The sequence below is a fragment of the Dermacentor albipictus genome, unplaced genomic scaffold (assembly GCF_038994185.2).
Source record: "Dermacentor albipictus isolate Rhodes 1998 colony unplaced genomic scaffold, USDA_Dalb.pri_finalv2 scaffold_22, whole genome shotgun sequence".
In the NCBI taxonomy this organism is placed as follows: domain Eukaryota; kingdom Metazoa; phylum Arthropoda; class Arachnida; order Ixodida; family Ixodidae; genus Dermacentor; species Dermacentor albipictus.
Window position 1 is genome coordinate 919,222 of NW_027225576.1, and position 25,789 is coordinate 945,010.

Genomic DNA, 25,789 nt, shown 5'->3' on the forward strand with positions numbered 1-25,789 from the left:
TCCGATGCGGGGCGCATCGTAAGTGATTGCTGTGCCGTAGCGCATTGTCTTATACCCCTTGGCGGGTCGACGGGAACGCTGTCGCGTCCCACTCTTGAAGGCGAAGCTTAAGCGTCCTCCAATTTTTTTTTCACTCCTTTTAGATGGCGGTAGTTATCGGCATTTCTTGTAATGTGAAGGACAGTTTTCTCATAGATTCCGCACCCGCGCGATTAACTCGAGATGCCCTCAGTTGACACCATCTATTCAACCGTCACGCGCACAGCTGTTGCTTTTGTTAGTTCAACCTTCTTTGTTTAGGCTGATCCTGGGACCAGGAGAGGGATGCGGCTGTTACTCAGCTGGTCTGTACTCTCATGGAACGCGTTGCGGCCGGAGACAACGCCAATTGCGTTTAACCTTTCCCTCTGCTTCATTATTTCCTTGAGTTACGGCTCGCCGCGACGCTGGCAGATGCCCGGAACCATATACACGTGATATGGGTTAGATAAGGTGGGAAATAAAATGACGTGAAAGAGCGTCCATCATGAAACCCTGCAATAACCCTTAAACCCATAAGCAAGATGACTGTCGCCAGTTACCTCGTCTGTTTTTCCTTAATTGTATAGCACTTTTCGTGCAAAATTGGAAACCGGAAACAAAAATCGCAAGGAGTTGGGAAATTAAGCGATCTACTAAGGGCGAGAGCCAACGCAACAACCAAACTGCAAGCAAAAGCGAGTAATAAAAATGTTAACCGTTGTTTATGAGAATATTTATGGATCAACATCTCTTTTTTTAAAAAGGAAGTAGAGAAAACGCCGCCGGAAGTGGAGAATAATTACTTGCTTTGAATGAAGCTTCTACAGTTATCGGTCGAACCGCCTCACGTAGCCCCTTCTCTGCTGTGCTTATGTTTTGCTGTGCTCTGCTGTGCTTATGGGTGTTTTTCTAACCTTTCTCGGTGAGCGCAGTACGTCTAGAATCGCAGAGTCCTGCGCTCTACGCGGTTGCGTGGGACTGGCGGCCGCACAGCGTTACGCAATTCGCGGAACTGTCAAAACTGATCAACAAGGCGAAAATAACTGATATTCGAAACTATAACATGTGAAAGACTGAAGAAGCCGAAAAAAAAATCAACGCAGCCTGAAATCAGTAAAAACGAAACCTGGCATAGGATAAACTATGATGTATGCACTAAAAGATAAGAGGGATAATATCATAAGCAATCTCGAAGATACAGTAAAAGCAGCGGAAACATTCTAAGGTGACCTGTATACAGTACCCAGAGGAGTCACGATACCTCACTTAGAAACAGTAATGAACAGGACACAGAAACTCTACTATAACGAGCGATGAGGTCAGAAGGGCGCTGCAAGACATGAAACGGTGAAGAGCGGGAGGAGAAGGTGGAATAACAGTCCATTTAATCAAAGATGGAGGATACATAATGCTTAGAAAACTGGCGGCTCTTTATACGATGTGTATATCGACTGCAAGGGTCCCAGAAAACTGGAAGAATGCAGACATTATACTAATCCACAAAACAGGAGACGTTAAAGAATTGAAAAATTATAGGACCATTAGCATGCTCCCGGAAATATATAAAATATTTACCAAAATAATATCCTATAGAATACGGGCAACACTGGATTTCGCCAACCAAGGGAACAGGCTGGCTTCAGGAAGAGATACTTTACAATGGATCACATCCATGTCATCAATCAGGTTATCGCGAAATCTGCAGAGTACAATAAGCCTCTCTATGTGGCTTACATAGATTACGAAAATGCATTTGATTCAGTAGAGATACCAGCAGTCTAGAGGCACTACGTAATCATGGACTACAGAACGCTTACGTAAAAAGCTTGAAAAATATTGCTACCTGCGTGTGGTATTTGTTTTAACGAAGTGCGTGGGCTACATCACTCCAGAAAAGAGGAGGAAGAACGAACTGGGCGCACGCTGTGAATCTAACCGGTCAGCGCTGCAACCGTTGTTGTAAATATAATCTATAAATTGTTTCTCGTCTTACTGGCTCGTCCTTCGCGTAAGAATGTATACAGAGGTTCTACAGCTACCTTAATTCTACACAAGAAAAGCAGGGAGATACCTATAGGGAAATTGGTCAGACAGGGAGACACTATTTCTCCAAAGCGATTCACTGCGTGCTTAGAAGAAGTCAAGCTATTAAACTGGGAAGGCTTAGGAGTAAAGATCGACGGCAAATATCTCAGCAACCTTCGGTTTGCCGATGGCATTGTTCTATTCAACAACAATGCAGACGATTTACAACAAATGATTGGAGACCTTAACAGAGAGAGTGTAACAGTGGGGTTGAATATTAATATGCAGAAGATGACGATAATGATGAATAGCCGGGCAAAGGAACAAGAGATGAGGATCGCCAGTCGGCCACTAGAGACTGTGAAGGAGTACGTTTACCTAGGTCAATAAATCACAGGGAACCCTGATCATGAGAAGGAAATTCACAGAAGAATAAAAACAGGTTGGATCGCATACGGCAGACATTGCCAGCTCCTGACTGGAAGCTTACCATTATTATTGAAAAGTAAGGTGTGCAATCAGTGCATTTTGCCAGTGCTGACATATGAGGCAGAGACTTGAGAATGAGTTAAGGTCCGCGCAAAGAGCGATCGAACGAAGATTGCTAGGCATAACGTTACGACAGAGAAAGAGAGCGGTTTGGATCAGAGAGCGAACGGGTATAGACGATATTCTAATTGACACCAAGAGGACAAAATGTAGCTGGGCAGGTCATGTAATGCGCCGGTTAGATAACCGTTGGACCATTAGGGTTACAGAATGGGTATCAAGAGAAGGAAAACGCTATCGAGGACGTCGAAACACTAAGTGGAGCGATGAAATTAGGAAATTCGCGGGCGCTAGTTGGAATCAGTTGGCGCAGGACAGGGGTAAATGGAGATCGCAGGGAGAGGCCTTCGTCCTGCAGTGGACATAAAACAGGTTGATGATGATGACTATGATGATGATGGAGGTGGTGGCCCCCCCCCCCTCCGAAAAAAAAATCCTGGGTACGTGCCTGCCCTGCTGTATTTGTCTTTCGCACACTGCACGGTTACAGGAATTAAAACTGATGTGCATGTCGTCTACGTAGACGGAATAAGATATAGCTGGCGGTAATGAAGCGCGGAGTGTGTTCATCTCAATGATAAAGAGAGTGCAACTGAGTAAGCCTCCCTGGGGTACACCAGTTTCCTGTGTGAATGTACGCGACAGTGCATTACCTATTTTCACCCGAAATGTACAGTTTTGTAGGTAGCTTTCGATAATGTTTAACATATTGCCGCGGATGCCCAGCGCCGACAGCTCGCGCAATATTCCGTACCGCCAAGTTGTATCGTACGCCTTTTCCATGTCAAGAAATACGTATAGGAAGGATTGTTTATGCACGAAAGCATCGCGAATGTTTGATTCGATACGCATGAGATGGTCGGTTGTAGATCGCCCTTCCCTGAACCAACATTAAAGTGGGTCAAGCATATTGCTTGACTCTAGAAAATGTACGAGACGGCGATTGATCATTTTTTCAAAAAGCTTGCAAAGACAGCTCGTAAGCGCTATAGGACGGTAGCTGGTCAGCAGTGATGTATCTTTACCGTGCTTCAAAACAAGGATAACAATAGCTTCTTTCCATTTAGATGGGAGGTACCCGGCAGCCCATATAGCATTGAAAAGTGCGAGTAGCGTTATTTGCGTATCGTTGTGGAGATGTTTAAGTATATCGTACATGATCCTGTCAGGTCCAGGTGTAGAGCTCTGACATGCAGCCAAAGCAGCTGTCAATTCGGCAATGTTAAAAGGCTGGTTATATAATTCGTTCTGTCTGCATTTGCGGTTCATGGCCTCACGTTCTGCTATTTGTTTGTGCTTTAGGAATGCCTTGGAATAATTATTTGAGCTGGAAATCATCTCAAAATGTTCCCCGAGTGCGTCAGCTTGATCTTCTAAGCTATTGCCTTCATCGTTTACTAGGGGCAACGGATGAATTTCTTGTCCCTTTAGCCTTCTTAGCCCGTCACACACTTTAGCCTCTTGAGTGTATGAATTTATATCTAAAAGGAACCTCTGCCCGCTTGCCCTCTTTGCCTGTCTTCGCGTTCGTCTTCCCTGGGATTTAATCTGTTTAAATTCTACTAAATTTTCGGCGGTAGGGCATTCACGTAGTTTGCCCCAAGCTTTATTTTGTCTCCTCCGTGCCTCTCTGCAATCGTTATTCCACCAGGGGACCCGTCTTTTCAATGAAGTGCCGTTAGTCTGAGGGATGAATTTTTCTGCTGCATCAGTGATAAGAGCGGTAAAATATGATACGCCATGATCTATGCTAAAATCACTTATAAAATCTGGTAATATGTAGGTGGATTCTTTAAAGCATTCCCAATCAGCCTCGGATCGTTTCCAGCGAGGAACAGGCGGAGGGGAGTCATGTTGTGTTACTAGGTTTAGAGTTAATGGGAAGTGATCACTTCCAAATGGATTTTTAATTACAGACCACTCTAAATCAGGGAAGATAGAACCAGAACCGATAGACAGGTCTATTGAGGAGTATAAATTATGCTGTGGATTGTAGTAGGCCGGTTCTTTCTTAATAAAGAGGCACGCACTGGAGTTTAATAGGAAATTTTCTATGAGTCGACCTCTCGCGTCGCATCGTGAGTCTCCCCACATCGGGTTATGGGCGTTAAAATCTCCCACGAGTATGTAAGGCTCGGGGAGCTGGTCAGTGAGGTTATAAAAGTCTGTTTTTTCGAGACGCTGGTTTGGCGGTATATAAATGGAACACACTGTTACTAATTTGTGAAAAAGAATGGCCCCAACTGACACTGCCTCGAGGGGCGTGTTAAGGGCGACGGGTCGGCAAGCGACAGATTTGAGGGCTACTATTGCTACACTGCCAGAGGCGGTAGCCTCGTCGCGGTTATTCCGAAAGATAGAGTAATTAGGAAGGAAGTTAGTATTTGTACGTTTCAGATGTGTCTCTTGAACACACAACAACCTTGGATTATGTTTGTGTAACAGTTCGTCAATGTCGTCGAGGTTACGTAAAAGTCCTCGTACATTCCACTGTAGTATTTGTGTTTCCATTATGATAAATTTGTTGGGTGCTGTGTGTTTAAGAAAGAAGAGTTAGCTCACGGGCCTTTTTCAGGCGCCGTGACGGGAGTTTTGTCTCTTTTGGAGCGATCGAGAGTGCCTCGCCGCTCCTTAGGCGCTGGTGGCCCCGTCTTGTTGGTGATTGTGTCCATTGCCTCTTGCGAAGCGCTGGACACGCGCTCTTCCGAGCGCTTTGTTTGGCGTGAAGTCCTCGGCACGTTTGACGAGGCCTTTGAGGTCACCTGCCCGGAGGTAGATGACCCCTTCTGTTGGGTTGGCGTAGCAGCGCTAGCTGCAGCCGCCAGGGGGGCGGATGGCGTCACTGCCGCCTCACTGGGTGTGGGAAGGTCAGCCGCCGGAGACCGTTGTAGCGCTGCCCCCTGACGCGCCACTTCTGCAAATGTGTTTTTAGGCAGGTATGCCACCCGCCTACGTGCCTCCTTGAACGATATATTTTCTTTCACTTTGATCGTGACAATTTCTTTTTCTTTTTTCCAAGACGGGCACGACCGTGAGTACGCGGCGTGCTCTTCATCACAGTTTACACAATGCAAAGAGTTCTCACAAGCTTCGGACGTCTGTTCATGGGCACTGGATTTCGCACATGTTTGGCGGCCTCGGCAGCTGTGCGAGCTGTGGCCAAAACGTTGGCATTTGAAACATCTCAGGGGATTTGGCACATACGGTCTTACACGGAGCTTGATGTACCCGGCCTCGATTGACTAGGGCAGGACGCTTGAATTGAAGGTGAGTATTAGGTGTTTGGTCTGTATTTCCTTATTATCACGCCTCATCTTAATTCGCTTAACGTTTATGACGTTCTGCTCACTGAAGCCCTCCAGGAGCTCAGCCTCAGTCAGCTCCAAGAGATCATCATCGGAGACTACGCCACGGGTGGTATTCATGGTACGATGAGGAGTTAGTTACTTTGGCGTCACCTAATGAAACTAGATTGGGTAGCTTTTCATATTGTTTCTGGTTGCGGAGCTCCAAGAGGAGATCGCCACGTGCCATCCTGGATGCTTTATAACCTGTACCAAAAATTTGGGTAAGGGACTTGGACACGAGGAATGGTGAGATTGTTCGCACGGGTTTGTCTGGTGTTTCAGAGTGCACTACATGGAAACGAGAAAAAGTTTCTTTTTGACGGGCAAAAAATTCGGCATCATCGGTGCGCTCCCTCTTGAGGGAGCGATCAGGTAATGGGGGGAAAGAAGAAGCCATAAGAGATTGTAATTTCTGCAGTAACGCCAGCCACCCACCATGAGGTCCTACAAGGGGACGTTGCAGGACCTGTGAAACACAGCCTACAAACGCCAGCGGTACATTACTACTATAACGAAATTTGATATTGCCGCAGAGAGCTCTCCACATGCCAGGTACGAGCACTTTCGTGAGGCACCTTTGCAAGCGTCTCATCGCTAAAGCCCATTACTCGTCGCATCGCCATTAGAAGAGCGCCAGCAACGCCTCGCGCGTGGCGATACAGCGCGTGTCTCCTGGGCACGCGCTCACGGCAGCGCCCGAGTCTGCCGTCCAATGAGAAGCTACGGCGTGGCTCTTGGCCTTCGGGGCGCGTGAGAAGTGCGTTCGGCGGAGAGACGCGGTTGACTGTGGAATAGGCTGCTGTTAACTCCTCTTTTAAAAAGTGTGTGAATGCTTAATATTGAGTTTCCGGGCACACGTTCGCCCACAATAAACCAGTGTGTTTAGTGTGCTTCATTGAAGAGTGCTACATTTCTGGTGGAGGTGCGGGGTATGATTGGAAGTCCCCAGTTCGTAAGAGAACGGAGCCCCGACCCTCAGCGATTGGAACCCAGGGAACTGACTCCAGTACACCAGCGCACAAGCCGCCGCATCCGAGGAGACCCACCCGAGTTCGGACCGCTTCCTGTTGCTGCAGCAGTGCGGGCAACAGTTACCAGCGACGGTGCAACCATGACCAGCCCAGTGGCATCATCCCAGCTCATCGTGTACCCACCGCGCACGCCCGAGTCCTTCCACGGCGATACGTTCGAAGATGTGGAAGACTGGTTAGAGCAGTTCGAGCGAGTGGCAGATTTCAACGGCTGGGACGAGACACGGAAGCTTCGCAACGTGTACTTCGCGTTAGAAGAGTCAGCGAGGACGTGGTACGTCAATCATGAAGCGACACTATCTTCGTGGGAAGAATTTCGGCGACAGCTGCTTGCCACGTATGCCAGCACCGATCGGCGAGAAAAGGCAGAGCACGCTCTGCAAGCCAGAAACCAGCGCACTAACGAAAGTGTCGGCATGTATATCGAGGATATGTCCCGTCTCTTCACGCGCGCGGATCCAAACATGACCGAAGAGAAGAAATTACGCCATCTGATGCGTGGCGTTAAGCAGGAGCTGTTTGCAGGACTCGTCCGCAACCCACCACACAGTGTTGCTGAGTTTCGCACCGAAGCGACGACCATAGAGAAGGCGCTACAGCAGCGTTCCCATCACTACAGTCGTAATGTCACCAGCGCACCGGCCGATATCCTGTCAGCAGGCCCAGGCAGTAACACCGAAGCACTAAGAGAACTGGTGAGATCAATCGTAAAGGAGGAGCTTCGAAAGCTGCAGCTACCGGAAGCCACGCCGACAGTCTCAACTCTCGCCGCCGTCATTCGAGATGAAGTTCGCCACGCCATTCTGCAGCCAGGACGTGAGGAACCGCCTGTTCATCATGACCGACCACCACCCGTACGTCGCGTGCCAACGTACGCTGATGTGTTATGCCAACCAACCGGGCATTGTTCTCCATTCGCGACTCCCAGCAGCCGCCAGCCGACTCTGCGCAGTGGACCCCTTCTAGTAGAGCTGAGGCCACGAAAAAGTGACGTGTGGCGTGCACCCGACCGGACACCACTCTGTTTCCACTGCGGGGAAGCCGGACACCTATACAGAATGTGCCCATATCGCAGAGCAGGTCTTCGCGGCTTTACGATAAATGCGCCTTGCCCCCGTAATGGCGAAAGACCCACCGAAATTCAGGACTACTTGACCCGACAACAAGATCCGGCTGCTAGATACCAACACCAGCCCCGATCATCAACGTCTGCACGCTACCGATCACCAAGTCCACGGCCATCCTCGATTTCACCAAGGCGTCGTTCACTGAGCCCACGTCCGGAAAACTGAAGCGAGCGACCTGTGGAGGCGAGGCCGCTGACGTTCGAAAAAGCCAAGATCCTCCGTCAAGTTTACCGAGCAGCCGCGACAAACAGAAGCGGATGAATAAGATAAGTGAACAGAGAATTTCTTCAGACTTGCGCATTACAATAGACGGTCATGAATTGAGTGCATTAGTTGACACAGGTGCCGATTATTCCGTCGTAAGATATGCACTCACCAAGGAATTGAAAAAAGTTTTGATGCCATGGAGTGGACCCCAGATACGTACGGCTGGTGGGCACCTCATTACGCCCCTGGGTAGATGTACAGCGAGAATAGGAATTCGGGGTTTTTCTTACGTCGCTGATTTTGTCGTGCTGCCAGAATGTTCGAAGGATGTAATACTCGGAATGGACTTTCTCCTAACAAATGGTGCCATAATCAACCTGCAGAATTCTAGCGTGTCATTTTCTACGAAGCAGGCTATAGACATGCGAGAGTCGGAGGAGCTAGAACACGTTGCCTTGCGGATTACCGACGATGACATAACCGTGCCACCACGATGCAGCATGCTGGTTCGCGTAAGAAACGAAGCATTCGACGACTCGGAAGGCATAGCGGAGGCCAACGTCGAGCTACTGTTGAAAAAAGGCATTTGCGTAGCACGAGGAATTGTTCAACTACGCGATGGGTGTGCTGATGTATTGCTGACGAACTTCGGAAGTGAATTTCAGCACGTCGCAAAGAACACAGCCATCGCCTTCCTGCACAGCGCTACTGCGGTCACAGATGTATGTAGCTTAGCGTCAAGGCCACCTGCTGTCCAAACTATGCATGACGCCGTAGCATCAGTTGCGATCAACCAAAGTCTGACGCCAGCCCAGAAAGAAATGATGGAGGACCTTATAAATGAATTCGCAGAATGTTTTTCCACCTCGTCAAAGGTACGGCGCACACCAATTGTTAAACACCGTATAATAAGACGAAGCGACCAGGCCAGTATACCAACATCCGTACCGAGTGTCACCGGTTGAACGAGAGATCATAAAGAGTCAGGTGCAAGAGATGCTTGAGGACGATGTCATTCAGCCATCAAAGAGCCCGTGGGCGTCGCCGGTAGTCCTTGTGAGAAAGAAGGACAATACATTGAGATTCTGTGTTGATTACCGGAAATTGAACAGTGTGACCAGGCGGGATGTATACCCCCTTCCCCGCATTGATGACACGTTGGATCGCCTACGACATGCAAAATTTTTCTCTTCATTAGATCTCAAGAGCGGATATTGGCAAATTGAAGTAGACGAAAGAGACCGTGAAAAAACTGCTTTCGTAACCCCAGATGGCCTGTATGAGTTCAAAGCGCTTCCATTCGGCCTCTGCTGTGCGCCGGCGACATTCCAGCGCATGATGGACAGTGTCCTCTCGGGTCTTAAATGGCAGTCATGCTTAGTTTACCTAGACGACGTAGTGGTATTTTCTGCAACATTCGACCAGCATGTCCAGAGGCTGCGTTTAGTGCTTCAAGCCATCCGCTCGGCAGGCCTAACCATTAAACCGGAAAAGTGCCAGTTTGGATTCCAAGAACTTCGTTTCCTGGGTCACGTAATTAGCGCGCAAGGTACTGCTCCGGATCCCGACAAGACTGCTGCCGTTGCACGATTTCCAAAGTCTACAAACAAGAAGACGGTACGACAGTTTTTGGGACTATGCGCTTATTACAGGCGATTTGTAGAAAACTTCTCGAAAATTGCCGAACCTCTGACGAAACTGACTAAAGAAGACGTACCCTTCATGTGGCATGCTGAACAAGAGGTTGCTTTCAATGAACTAAAGGAACGATTGCAAGCCCCACCGATCCTCGCCCACTTCGACGAGACAGCGGACACAGAAGTCCACACAGATGCAAGCAATCTCGGTCTCGGCGCGGTTTTAGTTCAGTGGCAAAATGGGGAAGAGAAAGTCATAGCGTATGCTAGCCGCACTCTCTCGAAAGCTGAAACAAATTACTCTGCGACGGAAAAGGAGTGTTTGGCTGTCATATGGGCCATCAGCAAGTTCCGACCATACCTGTACGGCAGACCGTTCCGTGCAGTCAGCGATCACCATTCTCTTTGCTGGCTGGCAAACCTAAAAGACCCATCTGGACGACTTGCGAGGTGGAGCCTCAGGCTCCAAGAATACGACATTACTGTCGTGTACAGGTCTGGAAGAAAACATAACAATGCTGACTGCTTGTCCCGCTCACCAGTGGAGTCGACTCCTTCAGAAGAAGAAGATTTCCCGTTTCTTACAGCGATGACAGCTTCGAAAATCGCCGAGCGTCAACGGGCTGACACAGAATTGCTCCCACTCATCAAACACCTCGAAGGATACGACGTCCAAGTCCCACGCATGTTTATGAGAGGTTTATCGTCATTTTGTCTCCGAGATAATGCGCTTTACAAGAGAAACTTTGAACGCAACCAGGAAAAATTCCTGCTCGTCGTACCGTCAGCCATGCGACCAGAAATTTTGGAAGCTTGCCATGATGAACCATCGTCGGGTCACTTAGGTGTCAGCCGGACGTTCGCCAGAATTCGTCTCAGATACTTCTGGCCTAAATTGTTAGCGTCGGTGCAGCATTACGTGAAGACATGTCGCGAATGTCAAAGGTGCAAAACACCACCCGTGAAACCGGCCGGACTTCTTAAGCCCATAGACCCACCAAAGACTCCATTTCAACAAGTTGGAATGGATCTTTTTGGCCCTTTCCCAACATCATCGTCAGGGAAGAGATGGATCGTAGTAGCGACGGACTATTTAACACGATATGCTGAAACTGGCTGCCTTGAGCGAGGAACGGCAGTTGAAGTTGCAAATTTCTTCGTTTGTAACATAGTACTGCGACATGGTGCACCAATGGTCGTGATTACCGATCGAGGAGCGGCCTTCACAGCTGATTTGATGCAATGTTTGATGAAGATGACTCACACCAGTCACAGAAAAAGTACTGCATACCATCCCCAAACAAACGGCCTGACGGAACGTCTAAACCGAAGCCTGGCCGATATGTTGTCCATGTATGTCGACCTCGAACATAAGACATGGGACGCAATCTTGCCTTAAGCCACTTTCGCCTATAATATGGCAGTACAGGAGACAACCCAGGTCACTCCATTTCAACTGGTCTATGGCCGCACAGTAACAACCACACTGGATGCTATGTTGCCGGTAGATGATGAAAACAACAACCCGTACGACGTCGACGACTTCCTACAACGAGCTGAAGAAGCCAGGCAGTTGGCACGGTTCCGTATCCGCCAGCAACAACGTAGGGACGCAAGCTATTACAACCTGCGCCGCAGAGAAGTTCAGTACCACCCGGGCGACAAAGTGTGGGTATGGACACCAGTGCGTCGTCGCGGACTAAGTGAAAAACTCCTTCGCCGATACTTTGGACCTTACGAAGTTATTCGCCGAGTAGGTGACCTGAATTACGAAGTCACCCCTCATGAGCAAGAGCGATGAAAGCGGCACATCCATGCGGAGGTCGTACACGTAGTCCGCATGAAGCCTTACTACGACAGGCAATGAAAACACATCTATAGATAAATTTGTTTCATACGCATCGGGACGATGCGTTTTCAGAGGGGGACTAATACCGCAGAGAGCTCTCCACATGCCAGGTACGAGCACTCTCGTGAGGCACCTATGCAAGCGTCTCATCGCTAAAGCCCATTACTCGTCGCATCGCCATTAGAAGAGCGCCAGCAACGCCTCGCGCGTGGCGATACAGCGCGTGTCTCCTGGGCACGCGCTCACGGCAGCGCCCGAGTCTGCCGTCCAATGAGAAGCTACGGCGTGGCTCTTGGCCTTCGGGGCGCGTGAGAAGTGCGTTCGGCGGAGAGACGCGGTTGACTGTGGAATAGGCTGCTGTTAACTCCTCTTTTAAAAAGTGTGTGAATGCTTAATATTGAGTTTCCGGGCACACGTTCGCCCACAATAAACCAGTGTGTTTAGTGTGCTTCATTGAAGAGCGCTACAATATAACCTAGGTTGGTTATTCACACAAGGTTAACCCTTGCTGCCTGAAAAAATTGGAAGTAAAGAGAAGCTAGGAGAAGACAGGAAAGATGAAAAGTGAGAGAAAGACGAAGGCTAGAGGGCGAGAGAGACAGGAAAAGGCAACTACCGATTTCCCCCGGTTGGGTCAGTCCGGGGGTGCCGTCTATGTGCAGCAGAGGCCAAAGGGGTGTGTTGCCTCCGCCAGGGCACCCTAAAGGTCCAAACACCCAGCATCAGCTCAACCCCCAAGATCCCCCTTTCCCCAGACACGGCTAAGCCGCGCACGGCTACATGCGGGAGGGTCCAACCCCTATGTGCTCGGGTACGTGGTGTCGCAACAGACCAAACGCCTGCTGACGCAGACGTTCCTGCGGGGACTCGCTCAGCGTCAAGAGGGCCAAGACCGGGTCATTGCTTACGCCAGCCGCCTTCTTTCCACGCCCGAGCGAAATTGCTCCATTACTGAGGGAGAATGTCTCGCGCTCGTATGGTCGGTCGCGAAATTTCGACCTTACCTTTTCGGTCGGAGCTTCTGCGTCTTAACCGATCATCACGCCCTCTGCTGGCTCTCCTCTTCGAAGGACCCAACTGGATGACTTGCAAGTTGGGCCTTGCGTCAACAAGAATATACATTTTCTATTATGTATAAGTCAGGGCGCCTGCATAAAGACGTTGACTGCCTGTCCCGCAATACCGTGGATCAACCGGACTATACCGATGCAGACTCGGACATCAGTGTTCTATCCCTCTCCGGCTTTCTCCATATTGGCGACGAGCAACGCAAAGATCCTGTTCTTCGAACACTTACGGCACGCCTAAGCTCATCGCTCAATGACCCGTCCCTCCGGATGTTCACCTTCCGCGATGGAACTTTATACCGTCGTAGCGTTCGTCCTGACGGCCCGGAGCTCCTCGTAGTCGTTCCAAAGCATTTTCGACTGGCCCTGCTCCAGCAACTTCAAGACGCTCCTCTACTGCTGGACATCTGAGCATCACTCGTACTTACGACCGCCTGCGGCGCCGCTTCTTCTGGCTCGGCATTTATCGCTCTGTGTGCCGTTATGTCGCTTTTGCGACCTGTGTCAGCGCCGGAAGACGCCAGCTCTGCCTCCCGCTGGTTTGCTTCCACCAACTGATATCCACCCAGAGCCCTTCTTCCGTGTGGGCCTAGACTTCCTTGGCCCCTTTCCAATTTGCATCAAAGGAAAAAAAAATGGATTGCTGTAGCAACCGATTATGTCACTAGATATGCCATTGCACGAGCACTGGCAACCAGCTGCGCTACTGATGTCACAGACTTCTTACTATACAACGTCATCCTTCACCGCGGCGTCCCTCGCCAGTTGCTCACGGATCACGGCCGCTACTTTCTATCGAAGGTCGTCGATGATCTGCTCCGCTGCTCTTCTACAGAAAACCACATTGATACCGCGTACCACCCTATAACGAACGGCCTCACCGAGCGACTCAACCGCACACTAACTGAACTGCTGGCCATGTACGTTTCCGACGATCTCCGCGACTGGGACTTCGCTTCGCCATACATCACTTTCGCATACAACTCGTCCCGTCAGGACACTGCCGGTTTTTCACCAATTTACCTTTTGTATAGGCGCAACCCCACCTTGCCCTTCGACACGTTGCTACCTTCCACCGTACAATCACCCAGCACTGGTTACGCTCGCGATGCTATTTACTTAGCCGTCCACACCCGAGATGACGCCCGTTATCGGCTCACAGTCTCACAAGCTTCTAAGAAGCGGCGCTAGGACCTTCGGCACTCAGACCACCATTTTTCACCTGGTTCCCTTGTCCTTCTCTGGACGCCTTCGCGTCGCTTCGGCTTGTCGGAAAAACTACTTTCCCGTTATTCTGGTCCGTACCAGATAATACGCCAACTGTCCGACGTGAGATACGAGATCGCCCCAGTCGGTCAGCCTTCAGTGCCTCCCAACGTCACTAGCGATGTTGTTCACGTCGCCAGGCTCAAGCCCTATGTCCCCCTATTAAGTGAGGCTCAACAACTTGCACCGGTGCGGAGCTACCCCGCCGGGAGGGTGATGTTACCGGGAAGGGAAGGAAGAAGTTGAATTGGACTAGAGGAAGACGAAGTCTGGTCGTTGCCTGAACGCCATATACGCGAGTTGTAAATATACATTATTTTACACTCGTGGGCCTGCTTTCTTCCTGCAACCATATAGTATAACAGCTTATATTTTAAAGGAGTTTCGGTAGGTTAGCGTGTTCCATGAGCTAGGGTGAATCAATACGTACTAGCCCACCTGTCACACGTGTAAAGCTGATGTTATTAACGCTTAGCCTTAATTTTCTATGTTTAGTTAGATTAGAACCGTTTATCTTGGCAGATATTTATAGAGATTTCATTCAGCATAGCATATATAACATTGGTAACATGAGATGCTAGGTTGCACTGTTCCTCATCTCCGGTTACAGTTACGTGATTATGCGTGTTCTGGGTAAATAAGTTGGCTGAGTTTGTTTATGTCATGACCAGACAATGACGGCTGATGGCGATTTTTCTTGGTTCATTGGTTCTGATACTGCGCTTTAAGCCCACCTTGACCTTTAAAAGTAGGCAGCTCCGAAAGGGCCGGGCGTTTCAAAAGACGCCCGCCCGTCCCTGAGGCACGACGTTAATTATTTAGTCACAACTCGAGATCCCCGATACAAGTTGACTGATATATAGACGGCCAGCACAGCGATCGTGAGTCGCGGTGGTTTGCGTGGCTTGCGTATGTATTTACTCATCGCTGCCTACGATGTCAGGACAACCAGCTGCATTTTCATTAGACACGACAAAATTATAGAGACGTTATTGTCCTGATGAATATAGGTCCCAATTCTAGTGACTCCCAGCGATATCAGCGGCTGCAAGGGGAGCCTAAATAGACGGGACTCCGTTGCGACGACACTCGCGTTGATATACCTTTAGTAACATCGTTTGTGTAAAACGAAGGAGTGCTGGGCATAGAAGTTTGAAGTTTCTTGGCTGCGAAGTAGTCCGGTCGTGCTTGCAGGGGCTTATTTGTATACCACACGAATCGCCGCGGAAACCACTCCGACGCATTGGACGGCGGATCGCGCGCATAGCAGGTGTTTACCGAACTCGACGGAGATCGCCGCCGCTCAAGTTTCTTGCTAATAAATATATCCCTATTGAAAAAACCAGCGTCTTCCAGTGCCTTTCAGTGTGAAACCAGTCCGTTTTATGACGCTGGATCGCACTGGAGACGCTGGTGCTCGCTGGGACTCACTGGGGCACCAGTGAGAACATTGAGTCGCACTGAACGAGACGCTGGGGCGCACTGGATTGTGGTGTACAGACGCTGGTTCTCGCTGCAGTTCACTGGTTCGCACTGGAAATTGCGCTGGTTGTGTTTGTGCCGCGCTGGTTCCAGTGCGCGAGGACGAGCGCTACTGAATATTAGATGCTTTATACAATTTGATCGCTTGATACCAGTCTCTTGTCCTAAATAACGCTATATCTTGGGGTCGTAACACTCTATTTCGTGTCGCAGCTTGGAATAAAGGTGCGTAAGCTGGCCTGTTTATGCATGCACACTTGACAATGAAGATCACTTTCGTTTTTTGCATTTTCCCTTTTGTCTGGGCGGATAGATAAATTCTTGAACGTAATCACCCAAACGAAGATGACGGAGCGTTTTTTAGTAGTTTCCACGTAACATATGACTAGTTGTCGCCGTTGTCGCATTGTTGTGGAGTGGACATGAAATCCAAAAGTCGTTCAGACGCGCTCGAACGGACCCCGACTTCGAACCCTACTGCTATTGATATTATTACACCGATAATGAAGCTGAGGCGATTCGTGCGCTTCCACTTTCCCTATTGTACTAAGAAAGGTTCTGAGGCTCAAATAGACACATTTTAGCTTTCTTAATGTGGAAAGTTGGGCGAGTTGGTATACAATTATAATGGGAACAGCGCGAACAAGACGATGACGGAGTGAAAGGACACAGGACGAGCGCTCGTCCTGTGTCCTTTCACTCCGTCGTCGTCTTGTTCGCGCTGTTCCCATTATGAATTTGAGCTTTCGCCACCTACCCGCGCCAAGATCGGTCCCCACCGAAGCTTAGGTCTAGCGTATCCGCCGAGACCGTCTGCACGCTATCGGCGCGTCTGGGCTCAGGAATCAACAAGTCTAACAAGGATAAATCACTCCACATTTCAGCTTTCGCATCGGTGTTATTAAATACCTCCCCCCCCTCCCCGTTTTTTTTTCGTGTCTACAGTGCCAGTACAAGAAGCGATGTGCGCCGATGTTACGCGTGCACTTCTCTGATGAAGATATATGACTAGACTGACGTGTCGACTGAACGGCATCAGTGAACTAAGAAAACGTTGCATAGAGCTTGCGTGAAGAACAAAGAAACAGCTATCAAAATCGGTAGTAACAGCCCATACAGCGTTCGGGTCGGCAGTTCATTTAGGACTTTTTTCAAAGTTAAAATGCCAATTGCAAGTCAAAATCGATGTTGTGGCCCTTCCAAACATACCACTGAATAAGGATAGCAACTTTTATTCTCTGGTACAGGCGTGAATTTTAGTTGCTGGGCGATAGCGCACCTACCATGTCTGTGCGGGACCTATCTCTGCGAACCTAAAGCTGTTTCTCGAGTTTGACATGGCAAATTATCCATACGCGTCCAGCTGCTGGCGTAGCGTAGTTTTTCTTTATTTACAGACAATCGACAAATACATCAATGCACACTGATGTCACCATCTGACAATATTCACTTTCCCACCGCTGCGCTTGGAGCTTGCGGTTGAGATTACAAAACTTTCATTTTGGCAAGGGCATCCATCAATAACAACAGTTAATCGTCATACGCTAACTTATGGAACACTTCCCGTAGTTTGCTGACATTTTCAGCAATATATGAGTTCACTGTTTTCACACTTATATCACAATTTCTTACAGCCATGCGGTTTCTCTAGATACTGGTAAAGTGGAGAAGAAAGAACATGCCATAAGGTATACTATCTTGCACTACGGCTAGGTAACGAATGCCATGCGCTGTTAACGGCAATTCTTTTTTAATAGTTCTTTGCATAATATCCCAAAAGAAGACCGCACTCCAACAGTCTAGAAATACGTGTTATATAGTTTCTGGTTTCTTGCAAATGAAACAGTTAGCCCCCCATGGTAAAAAGGCCCCTCATTTTTCTAGCCATGTTTACAATTAGTATGTAGTTTAAGAAAGAATGTTTTCACTCCCCTTGGTACAATCATTCGTTTCACACGTTTTAGCACATCTTTCCCTTGGCCTTCGCGGCATATTATTCGATATGATGGTTCTGGGAACATAGTATCTATTAAATCCGAGCTTATCCGCTTGCGACTCACTGTAGCCAAATATTCTGTGGAAAAGTGGTGGTTTAAAAATCTAAATGCTACGACCACCTTACGTAAGAATTTAGTGGTAAAGTACCGGGCTTGGGGTCTGTAGGTCCGACGATCGAATCCTGGTCTAAGCATTTTTATTTTAACTTTTTTTGCACTAAAACCCTCTCTATTGCTTTCTGTATTCAAAAGGTATATACGGTTACAAGGCACCTCCCAATACGCCGAGCCTGCTCAGCGCCCCGTCATTCAGCGCGCGACACTGGGCCCATAATCCGGCATGGCACTGGGCTCTGGATACAGGGTTTCGCAATAGGATTGCCGGTGAAGCCACGGCGACGGCTGCAGGCGACGCAACAAGGAGGCAGCGTGATACATTTTGTCGTTTGTTTTGATTAGTAGACGTCGCAGTGACGGAGAAGTCGAACTTTCTGCTGCAATTTACCCGTGAGTTTGTGAACTGCTGCCGACAGTTGTATACCATGACTAGTTTTGCGTCCAACGTACAAACAGCGCTATTTCGTAGATTGAGCGGCCGTACACAGCCAAAACATGCCTTGCACAGGCGCACGACATCGTGTCGCAGTGGCGTTTTCTGGGACACAGAAGGCATTCTCGGGCATTTTCAAGCGTACAACCCAGGGAAGACATCCAGCGCGTTTGAGCAGTGCAAATAACCTTGACACGTTCACACAAGACACTAATCAGTCGTTGCGGTTGCTCGTTGCACTGATGACTCGTTCTCTCGGCAAATGATGATATGAAATAACTAGCGAAAGCACTGGAGCTGTACAAGCCTCACACGGTCGTGTGCTCACACACACACGCCCATTTAAAACTCTATGGGGAGTTTCCAACCACGTGACATGAACCTCCGTGGGGCGTATAATCGTGTCATGTCGTTTTTATACTCCGTTCCTAACCTATGGGAGTATAATGAAGACATATGCCGTCTTCAATCCGCTATGACGGAGTAAATGGTTGGGACCTGGGAGAATATTGGGGCTGATAAGCCTATAAAACTCCCATCTCGGCTAATTTTCGCTTACAATTATAATTAACACCGCAATAAAGAAAGATATGTCGGGCGGACTGGCAGGCGCCTCAAGTGCCACCCGTCGCGGTGGCTTTGCGGCTTTGGTTTCCTCGTGTTAACGAGGCGACGATTATTGCGTGACTTTTATACAGGTCAACTACTACGTTGCCGCCCCTGAATGCACCTGAAAGCTCGGTGCAGTATCGATTCGTCCGAAAGCCGTGAGGGACGAAAGCAGTGCGTTCAGATTCGCGTGAATGAGCGTAGCCGCTCCGATATCTTGGCTGTACGCTTTTCTACAGTTCATCTAAATCCCGCCACAAAGTTTAGTGCTACAAGTTTTGATAATTTAACGCTAGGCTCACGAGCGACCACCAGACGTGCGTATTTACTGAAGCTGTAGCAAGCGCAACATAAGGACTCGTGGACTTACGTTGCGCAAAAAGCACGATGAGAACCCCTTTGGTGCAACGAACCGCACACTATGGACTTCACAAATGGAGACCGCAGTTACTTTACATGGCCACAGAGGTCACTTACCGCTGTTCAACCTATTCGACCGCCTACTTGCAAGATGTGAGACCGCGCAAGTCCTACTTGCAGACTAGCCCACTTGCAGCTTATGCTTAATAGAGCGCGCTAAAGAAAGCCATTTTCAAAGCAACTTTTGAAACTCGCAAATCAATAATCAGTCACCAACTGTTCTGTCACATCACTTTAAAAAGTCACTGGTCGCTGAAGGAAGAAAAATTGCCGCTAAATGGGGCAGAAAGTCACTAAATATAACGACAAGATCGCTCAACTGGCTACACTAGAATTTATGGCAAATAAGTTGGAACATTATACCACCAGTATGATATTTCATGCGAGAATCCTTCTCGCCGAGCGCTTTCCAAATGTGTAATCGCTAAAGTGTGAACCGGACGGCCACGTCCCGAAGGCACGGCACATGACAGGCCAAATCGACCGATCAAAACAGAAAAAATTTGATCCACCCTCACCAGAGGCACCTAATGAAGGGAGGTACAAATATAGTGAAAACGGTGCATTCTTCATTCGCCCCATATCCATAATCCCGTGTAATGACAATCGGTGTGATATAAAACCCCGTGTGTTGCCATATGAACCTTTATTATAATCAAACGTCTTATGCTGTATCTGGCATAAGATGCGTACGTTTAGTACTGAATGCAGTGAAGCTAATATGCATTAGCAATAAAAGTTTCAACTTTTCTTGAGCGTTCTTTCACGATGCGTGATGGAATTACTGCTGAGCTCAAGAGATGTACCATGAAGCTGTCTAGAATCAAAAGGCCTTGTACGACGCTTCCAATTCTCCACATTCGAAAAAAAAAAGAGGAAAGAGGGTGTGATCTCACTTACGACTTTCTACACGAGCAGGAACAATGGCGGTAGCATGCACTCTGTGTTCTGGCAGGTAAGGCAGATGAGCCGAGTTGATTGCCGATTGCGCAGCCACTGAGTCCAAATACAGGGCCAGAGCGCGATCCTGCAGTCGCTCTTCGCTGTCTCCTGCTGTGTGCGACAGATAGTTGTTAAAACTTACCGTTACAGCGAAACCACGGGATTCTTAGCACGCGGTAACTGTTGGTACAATAATTGGCTGTACGGAATGACAATTTATGTACCTTTTCATCGGGCGAGGAGGAAAGGGCACGCGGCGAGCCTTTCCTCCTCTCTGGCTTTGCGATTCGGCCCAGCGCTACTTGAAAGTATTGCTGTCGCGTGCTGCGGAACGATTTGGAGATGTTTTCACTCATACTTTGTGAAATGTTTCGCCATGTCTGCTCACACAAGGTCGTCGGGGAACCAGTGTGTAGCGTTTCTGTGCACCGGTAACTGCAGTACTCGGAAATATCTCTTGTGGGCGCGAAGATGTAACGCGCATTAGCAGCCACAGTGTGTGTGTGTGTGTGTGTGTGTGTGTGTGTGTGCGTGCGTGTGTGCGTGTGCGTGCGTGTGTGTGTGCGTGTGCGTGTGCGTGTGCGCGTGTGTGTGTGTGTGTGTGTGTGTGTGTGTGCGTGTGTGTGTGCGTGTGTGTGTGTGTGTGTGTGTGTGTGTGTGTGTGTGTGTGTGCGTGTGTGTGTGTGTGTGTGTGTGTGTGTGTGTGGTGAACTATTTTGGATGTACCGGTTTTCAATCAATGAAGAGAACCGGCGTCTGTGTATTGCCAGAAATTGTGTATTGCCTGTGTATTGCCTGTGTATTGCCAGTATGCTCACTATCTGATCGCTTGGCGTAGGAACGAAAACATGAGTGTAAGTTCGTGTACGGCCAACCTAAGGCAACCTCGAAACATCCAAGCGCCAGGCGCTATCAAATATTTGTGATACACCTACATCGCTCTCACGTGTTTCAAGTGTAGTAGACTTGAAATCACTGTGATATGTCTACATTGTAAAAAAATCCCTTTTACTTTACAAAAAAATGTACTGGTAATTTGTGAGCGAACACTTTTTCGGAAATAAATAACGGTCATTTCCGTAGAACAGACAACTTTAACGAAGCGACCGTAATACAAGATACGAGTGCTTTTGTATCTGGAAAACGGAAGGGTATGTATGCTGAATCTGTACTATAACCGTTAAAATACAGGTGTTTCTCGTATTCAGAAAACAACACACTGTATGCTGAATCTGTACTATATCCGTTAAAATACAGGTGCTTCCCGTATTTAGAAAACTAAATACTCTGTATGCTGAATCGGTACTATATCCGTTAAAGTACAGGTGCTTCTCGTGTTTCGTCTTGCAGAGCATATCCAGAGTTTGGAGAATGTACCATAATCGGGGACAAAATTGCCCAGAACGCGCGATAGTCGACCGAATTTTATTGGTGCGCTATTTGCAGGGACCAGCCGTGCTAACATCTGCGTTCGGAATGTGCATACGTGACCCACTGTTTCCAGCGGTCTTGAACACAGAGATGCAAGTTGGTCGACACTCGCACTTCCAGGGTACTTTTGTCCACGATGGTACATCTCCTTTAATGCAAATGTCATGAAGGCAGCTCATAGCCGAAGCAGCAGGTCGCCATTGAGAAAATTGCCTCGCCAACGCACTGACATGGCTGCAGAGATAAAACAGTTTGCACATTGATATGAATGCATTGCATAGCGTATATACAAAAAGGTGCAAAATTTCGGTCCTCAAATTCTTAGATCACAGAAGCAAATTTATTTTCTTCAATCACTCGTCTTGCACTTTTTCCTGGTGAACGTTGTTCTTGACCCGAAACGTCTTGCAAGGATAAACTTGCTGCTGTTAGGAGAAACAAATAGTATTCGTGAAGTTCCATGCTGGAGAAAGCGGCAAAAAGGATAATAACAGAAGACAACAAAGGAGCAATTTCTATGTTAGAAAAACATGTATGTAGACGAACATTGTTGGAACAAGGGATGTTGCTGTAGCCAACATTTCGACATAGGTGCTTGTCATCAGGGTAGCAAATGTTTTCCTTGGCAGTGTTTTTTTTTTGTGCACAGCTCACTGGCCCCTAGCCTCATTGGGGAAAAGAAACTGGTGCATATATAGGTCAAGAGAAACCAAAGTGTCAAAATAAAGGCAGGAAGGGTGTGCTTAGCAGTGGTGATTGTGATGGAGCGGGTATGAGCACTGCTGCCAGTTCTTGCAAAGAGTAGGGGTGACCAGAACAGAAAACGATGTACACATTTAGGCACTCATTAATCCAGTAGACTTAATCTTCCCAGAAGTCAAAATAGGTATTAAGATAAAAGGTTTGCACATTTGGAAAAAAGCGACGAGGAATAAAGGAAAATAAATTTTGTAGCGAGATGCATCTGGTTAAGATCAGTGTAAATGGTAAATGAAGGCACATTATGAATACATATTTTGTTGAAGGCTGATGAAAAAAATATATATTGACCAAATATTTAAAAAATAGGCACATTAACACTAAACTGGGTATGACCATAAAACAGTAAAGAACAGCCCGTGGAAAAAAATGGGATGGACAACATGATAACCAGGTGCAAGATTGCGAAACATTGAGCGCTGTTCATATTCATGCTGCTGTTGACGGCTTCAAGTTTCTGCCTTCCTGTGGAACCTTTGTCTTACTTGAACAAGTAAATGGGAAATGAAATTTTCCAAACAAGCATAAGTTCAAATGCTGTACAAGGCTTCAGTATTATTTTAATGAAAAACCATATCATAGGCAGTTCTCCTGGCTGGGCTTTCATTCACGAGTAATTTCCACAAGTGTAAGCTCAAAATGTAATGGTCTCAATGGATCTTAGCTCCTGGCAAACCATTAGCTCGCCTTTTTTTCAACACAGATGCCTACACATTATATATGTTGGCAGGAGCGCTAGCGTACTACATTATACTTGTTACCACAACCAAAGTGAAGCTTGGTAAGAGTGAGCGAAAGAAACAAACAGCATTCCACAATACTGATTCAAGTCATCCAGAAAAGTTGTTAAAATTATTGGACACCCCCCACCCCACCATACACACAATTATACACCACACTGACTGTCATGGTGTCAACCATGCTATTATAACACTAGACATCAAGTGAGGAGAATTAGGGGATAAGAGGGCACAATTCTTTTTGTTAGAAAATCAAATGTGCTTTACATTAATGCTACATTCCACCTAACAAAGGTGCAGCTGGTTTGTGAGATAGTGACCAATGCATACGAAAGCTCATGACATTCTTGCAGCAGAACGTTGCCGATGAGGTGTTATGTGCCCAAGTTCACTCTTTCACAGAAATTGACATCCTCCAGTCAAACCTTCTGCCAACATTAGAGTTTGAAATACACCACAGTGGAAGGCATAGTGCTAAATTTGTCGAAAATTACTAAAAAATTATTCGATTAGTCATTACCCTTACTGTTTGTTAACGATTCACAGACTGTTCTGTACGGGTGCTGTAAACAGGCACCCTGCTTTTACAGTCGTAGCAACAATAATCAGTGGCACAGATAAGGAGAAATGCTTATGAAGTTTATGCAAGAGTATGCCCTACAAATTACACCTCATTTCACATTCCAGTGTGGTAGAGCAGGAAGAGGAAAAAAGACTATTTTCTGGTGGAGGATGCATACTCCAGAGTAGAAGAAACCAGTGCACCCTAACCATTGCTGTTGCCAATGCCTGTGCACTAGCAGTTACATATAATATGGCAGTTACAATTGTTTTTCCACAAGTACTGCAAGCTGCTGCCAATTTACCAGTACACAGCTGTAATACATTTAGGGCAAGTTAAATCTCTCTAATGAATTGATGTCATATGACACAATTGGAATGCAATATTCTGCAAATAAGTGAAGCGCGATGTGCCATCCCCTACAATGAAACACCTTTGAAGAATCTGAATCACTACCTGGCCATGACGAGGTAAAGAGTGTGTTCTGTGTAAAGAAGTGCACCTGTGTGGCCTAAAGCTGTGAAGAATGCTTTTAGTATCAGTTGTGAAGGTTTCTAATTTAAATTGCACACAGTAAAAACCTCCATGCAGTTTTGCAAAACGCAATCCCCCAACCTTTTCGTTGTTAAAGGTAATGACACGTACGGCCATAACATGTACACTATGGGCTTCATTCCCAAGCAATCAAAGTGAATAGCACCACCCTAAGTGTCCTGTGCCTTCTGTCTCACATTTGCTATCAAATATTGTTAGTGTTGGATGCTGCGATCGGCAGAAAAACTGACATCTGGAGCAATAGATAGTATTACTTATGCGATCTCAGTTCTTTCACTGCTTTTTAAGCATTATCGGGTCTTATTGTAAGAAAATGAGGAATAAATGCAACATGTATGTTTCAAGTCGCAACGCTCATGAGGTATTTAGTAGTCTGAAATATAAAGAATTACAGATTTACAACGCAAGACAGATTTTATTCCGCACAAAGAATGGCATCATGCCAATGATTCGTGCATTTGGTGCTATATTTATTTGTATTTAGTTCAGTTGGTATATGTGTGCATTGTCAACGATATCGCTTCACATGTTTTAGATTGTTTTCCCAATTTAGTCGAATTTGTATTCACAAATAACCTCGTATATGACACCAAGAACTCGCTTAGTAGGACTATTTCTAACATTTCCAAGATACGAGGCTCCTGAATGCATATCTAAGTCTGGGGTGCATGCCGCCCTCTAATCTCATCAGCAAGTTTCTGGAAGTCATCGACAAGGTTTCTTATGATGCATGTAAGTTCGCTTGTACGGGAGAAACAGGGAATTTAAGCAGGTGAATTATGCAGCATAAGAATGATGTCAGCCAGAACCAAGCATTAAGAAGCACTGTCGCTCGATGCGCACAGACTATGAAACACAATCATTATTTTGGGATGATTTAAAATTCTGCCAGTGGAATGAAATATGTCTTTTAATCTATATATAATATCTTCGATTATTCACTCTGTTACCACTACCTTCACCAGAAATCTTCATAATCACTATCATATCTAAACCAAGTCATCCTGGCCAATATTCAAGCCTTCATAAGCTTCTTTTTTACTGCTAATTCTCTGCGGGAAAGCGGTGTCCATATCAAGATCATGCCACATACTTATTACCCGTTTTTTTTATAAATGATAAGAGAAAAATTTCACTTAAAATGCATTCAGCTTGAGCAAGTCATTGTGTTTGCAGCTGTTGATTCTTTTTCCCTTTGCCATATTTGACCCACCTGGTTAGCAAAGCTGACAGAAAAGCTGCAAGAGAAAGGTGGTTGTGCCAAAGTAGACTTGTGCCCCAGGAGACCTTTACAGGGTCACTGGAGGAACTGCCTGTAGTCTTAGCTTCTGCAGTCAACTGCTGTGGCCTCGGCATCTTCTTTGAGGGCCATGGTCAAGAAACCTTGTCTCCACAGGTTGCATAAAGGATAATTTTCTGAGCTGTCTTTTTCATAAAAGAACCCATTTAAGTTGTATTCGTGGCTTCGCACCACGAAATTGCCACGTGGCTGGCCACTCAAGACACTTTACGTGTATTCGCAGGCTTCTTTCTTGGAAACAATTTTATGTAGCATACAATGAGTAACAGAAAAGCGTATCGGGAGGCTTTGATTTTGCTCTACAATTTTTTCATTG

At 47.1% G+C, this 25,789-nt stretch overlaps 2 protein-coding genes across 3 annotated transcripts in view; one reads left to right on the top strand and one right to left on the bottom strand.

Moving 5' to 3' along the window:
* LOC139052378 (uncharacterized) overlaps window positions 1–25,789 on the bottom strand; it is a 162,374-nt gene that overhangs the window by 39,174 nt on the left and 97,411 nt on the right. Inside the window, exon 3 of one of the 2 annotated variants that reach the window (XM_070529477.1) lies at window positions 20,085–20,234. In XM_070529477.1, the coding sequence (XP_070385578.1) occupies window positions 20,085–20,234 (150 nt within the window). Of the gene's footprint in view, window positions 1–20,084; window positions 20,238–25,789 lie in introns of both variants that reach the window. The other variant, XM_070529475.1, reaches the window with a different exon arrangement.
* Window positions 6,874–13,271, top strand: LOC139052408 (uncharacterized). Its single transcript, XM_070529503.1, has 3 exons — window positions 6,874–7,827; window positions 11,374–11,616; window positions 13,236–13,271. The coding sequence occupies exons 1-3, from the start codon at window positions 6,874–6,876 to the stop codon at window positions 13,269–13,271; spliced, it is 1,233 nt and encodes a 410-aa protein (XP_070385604.1).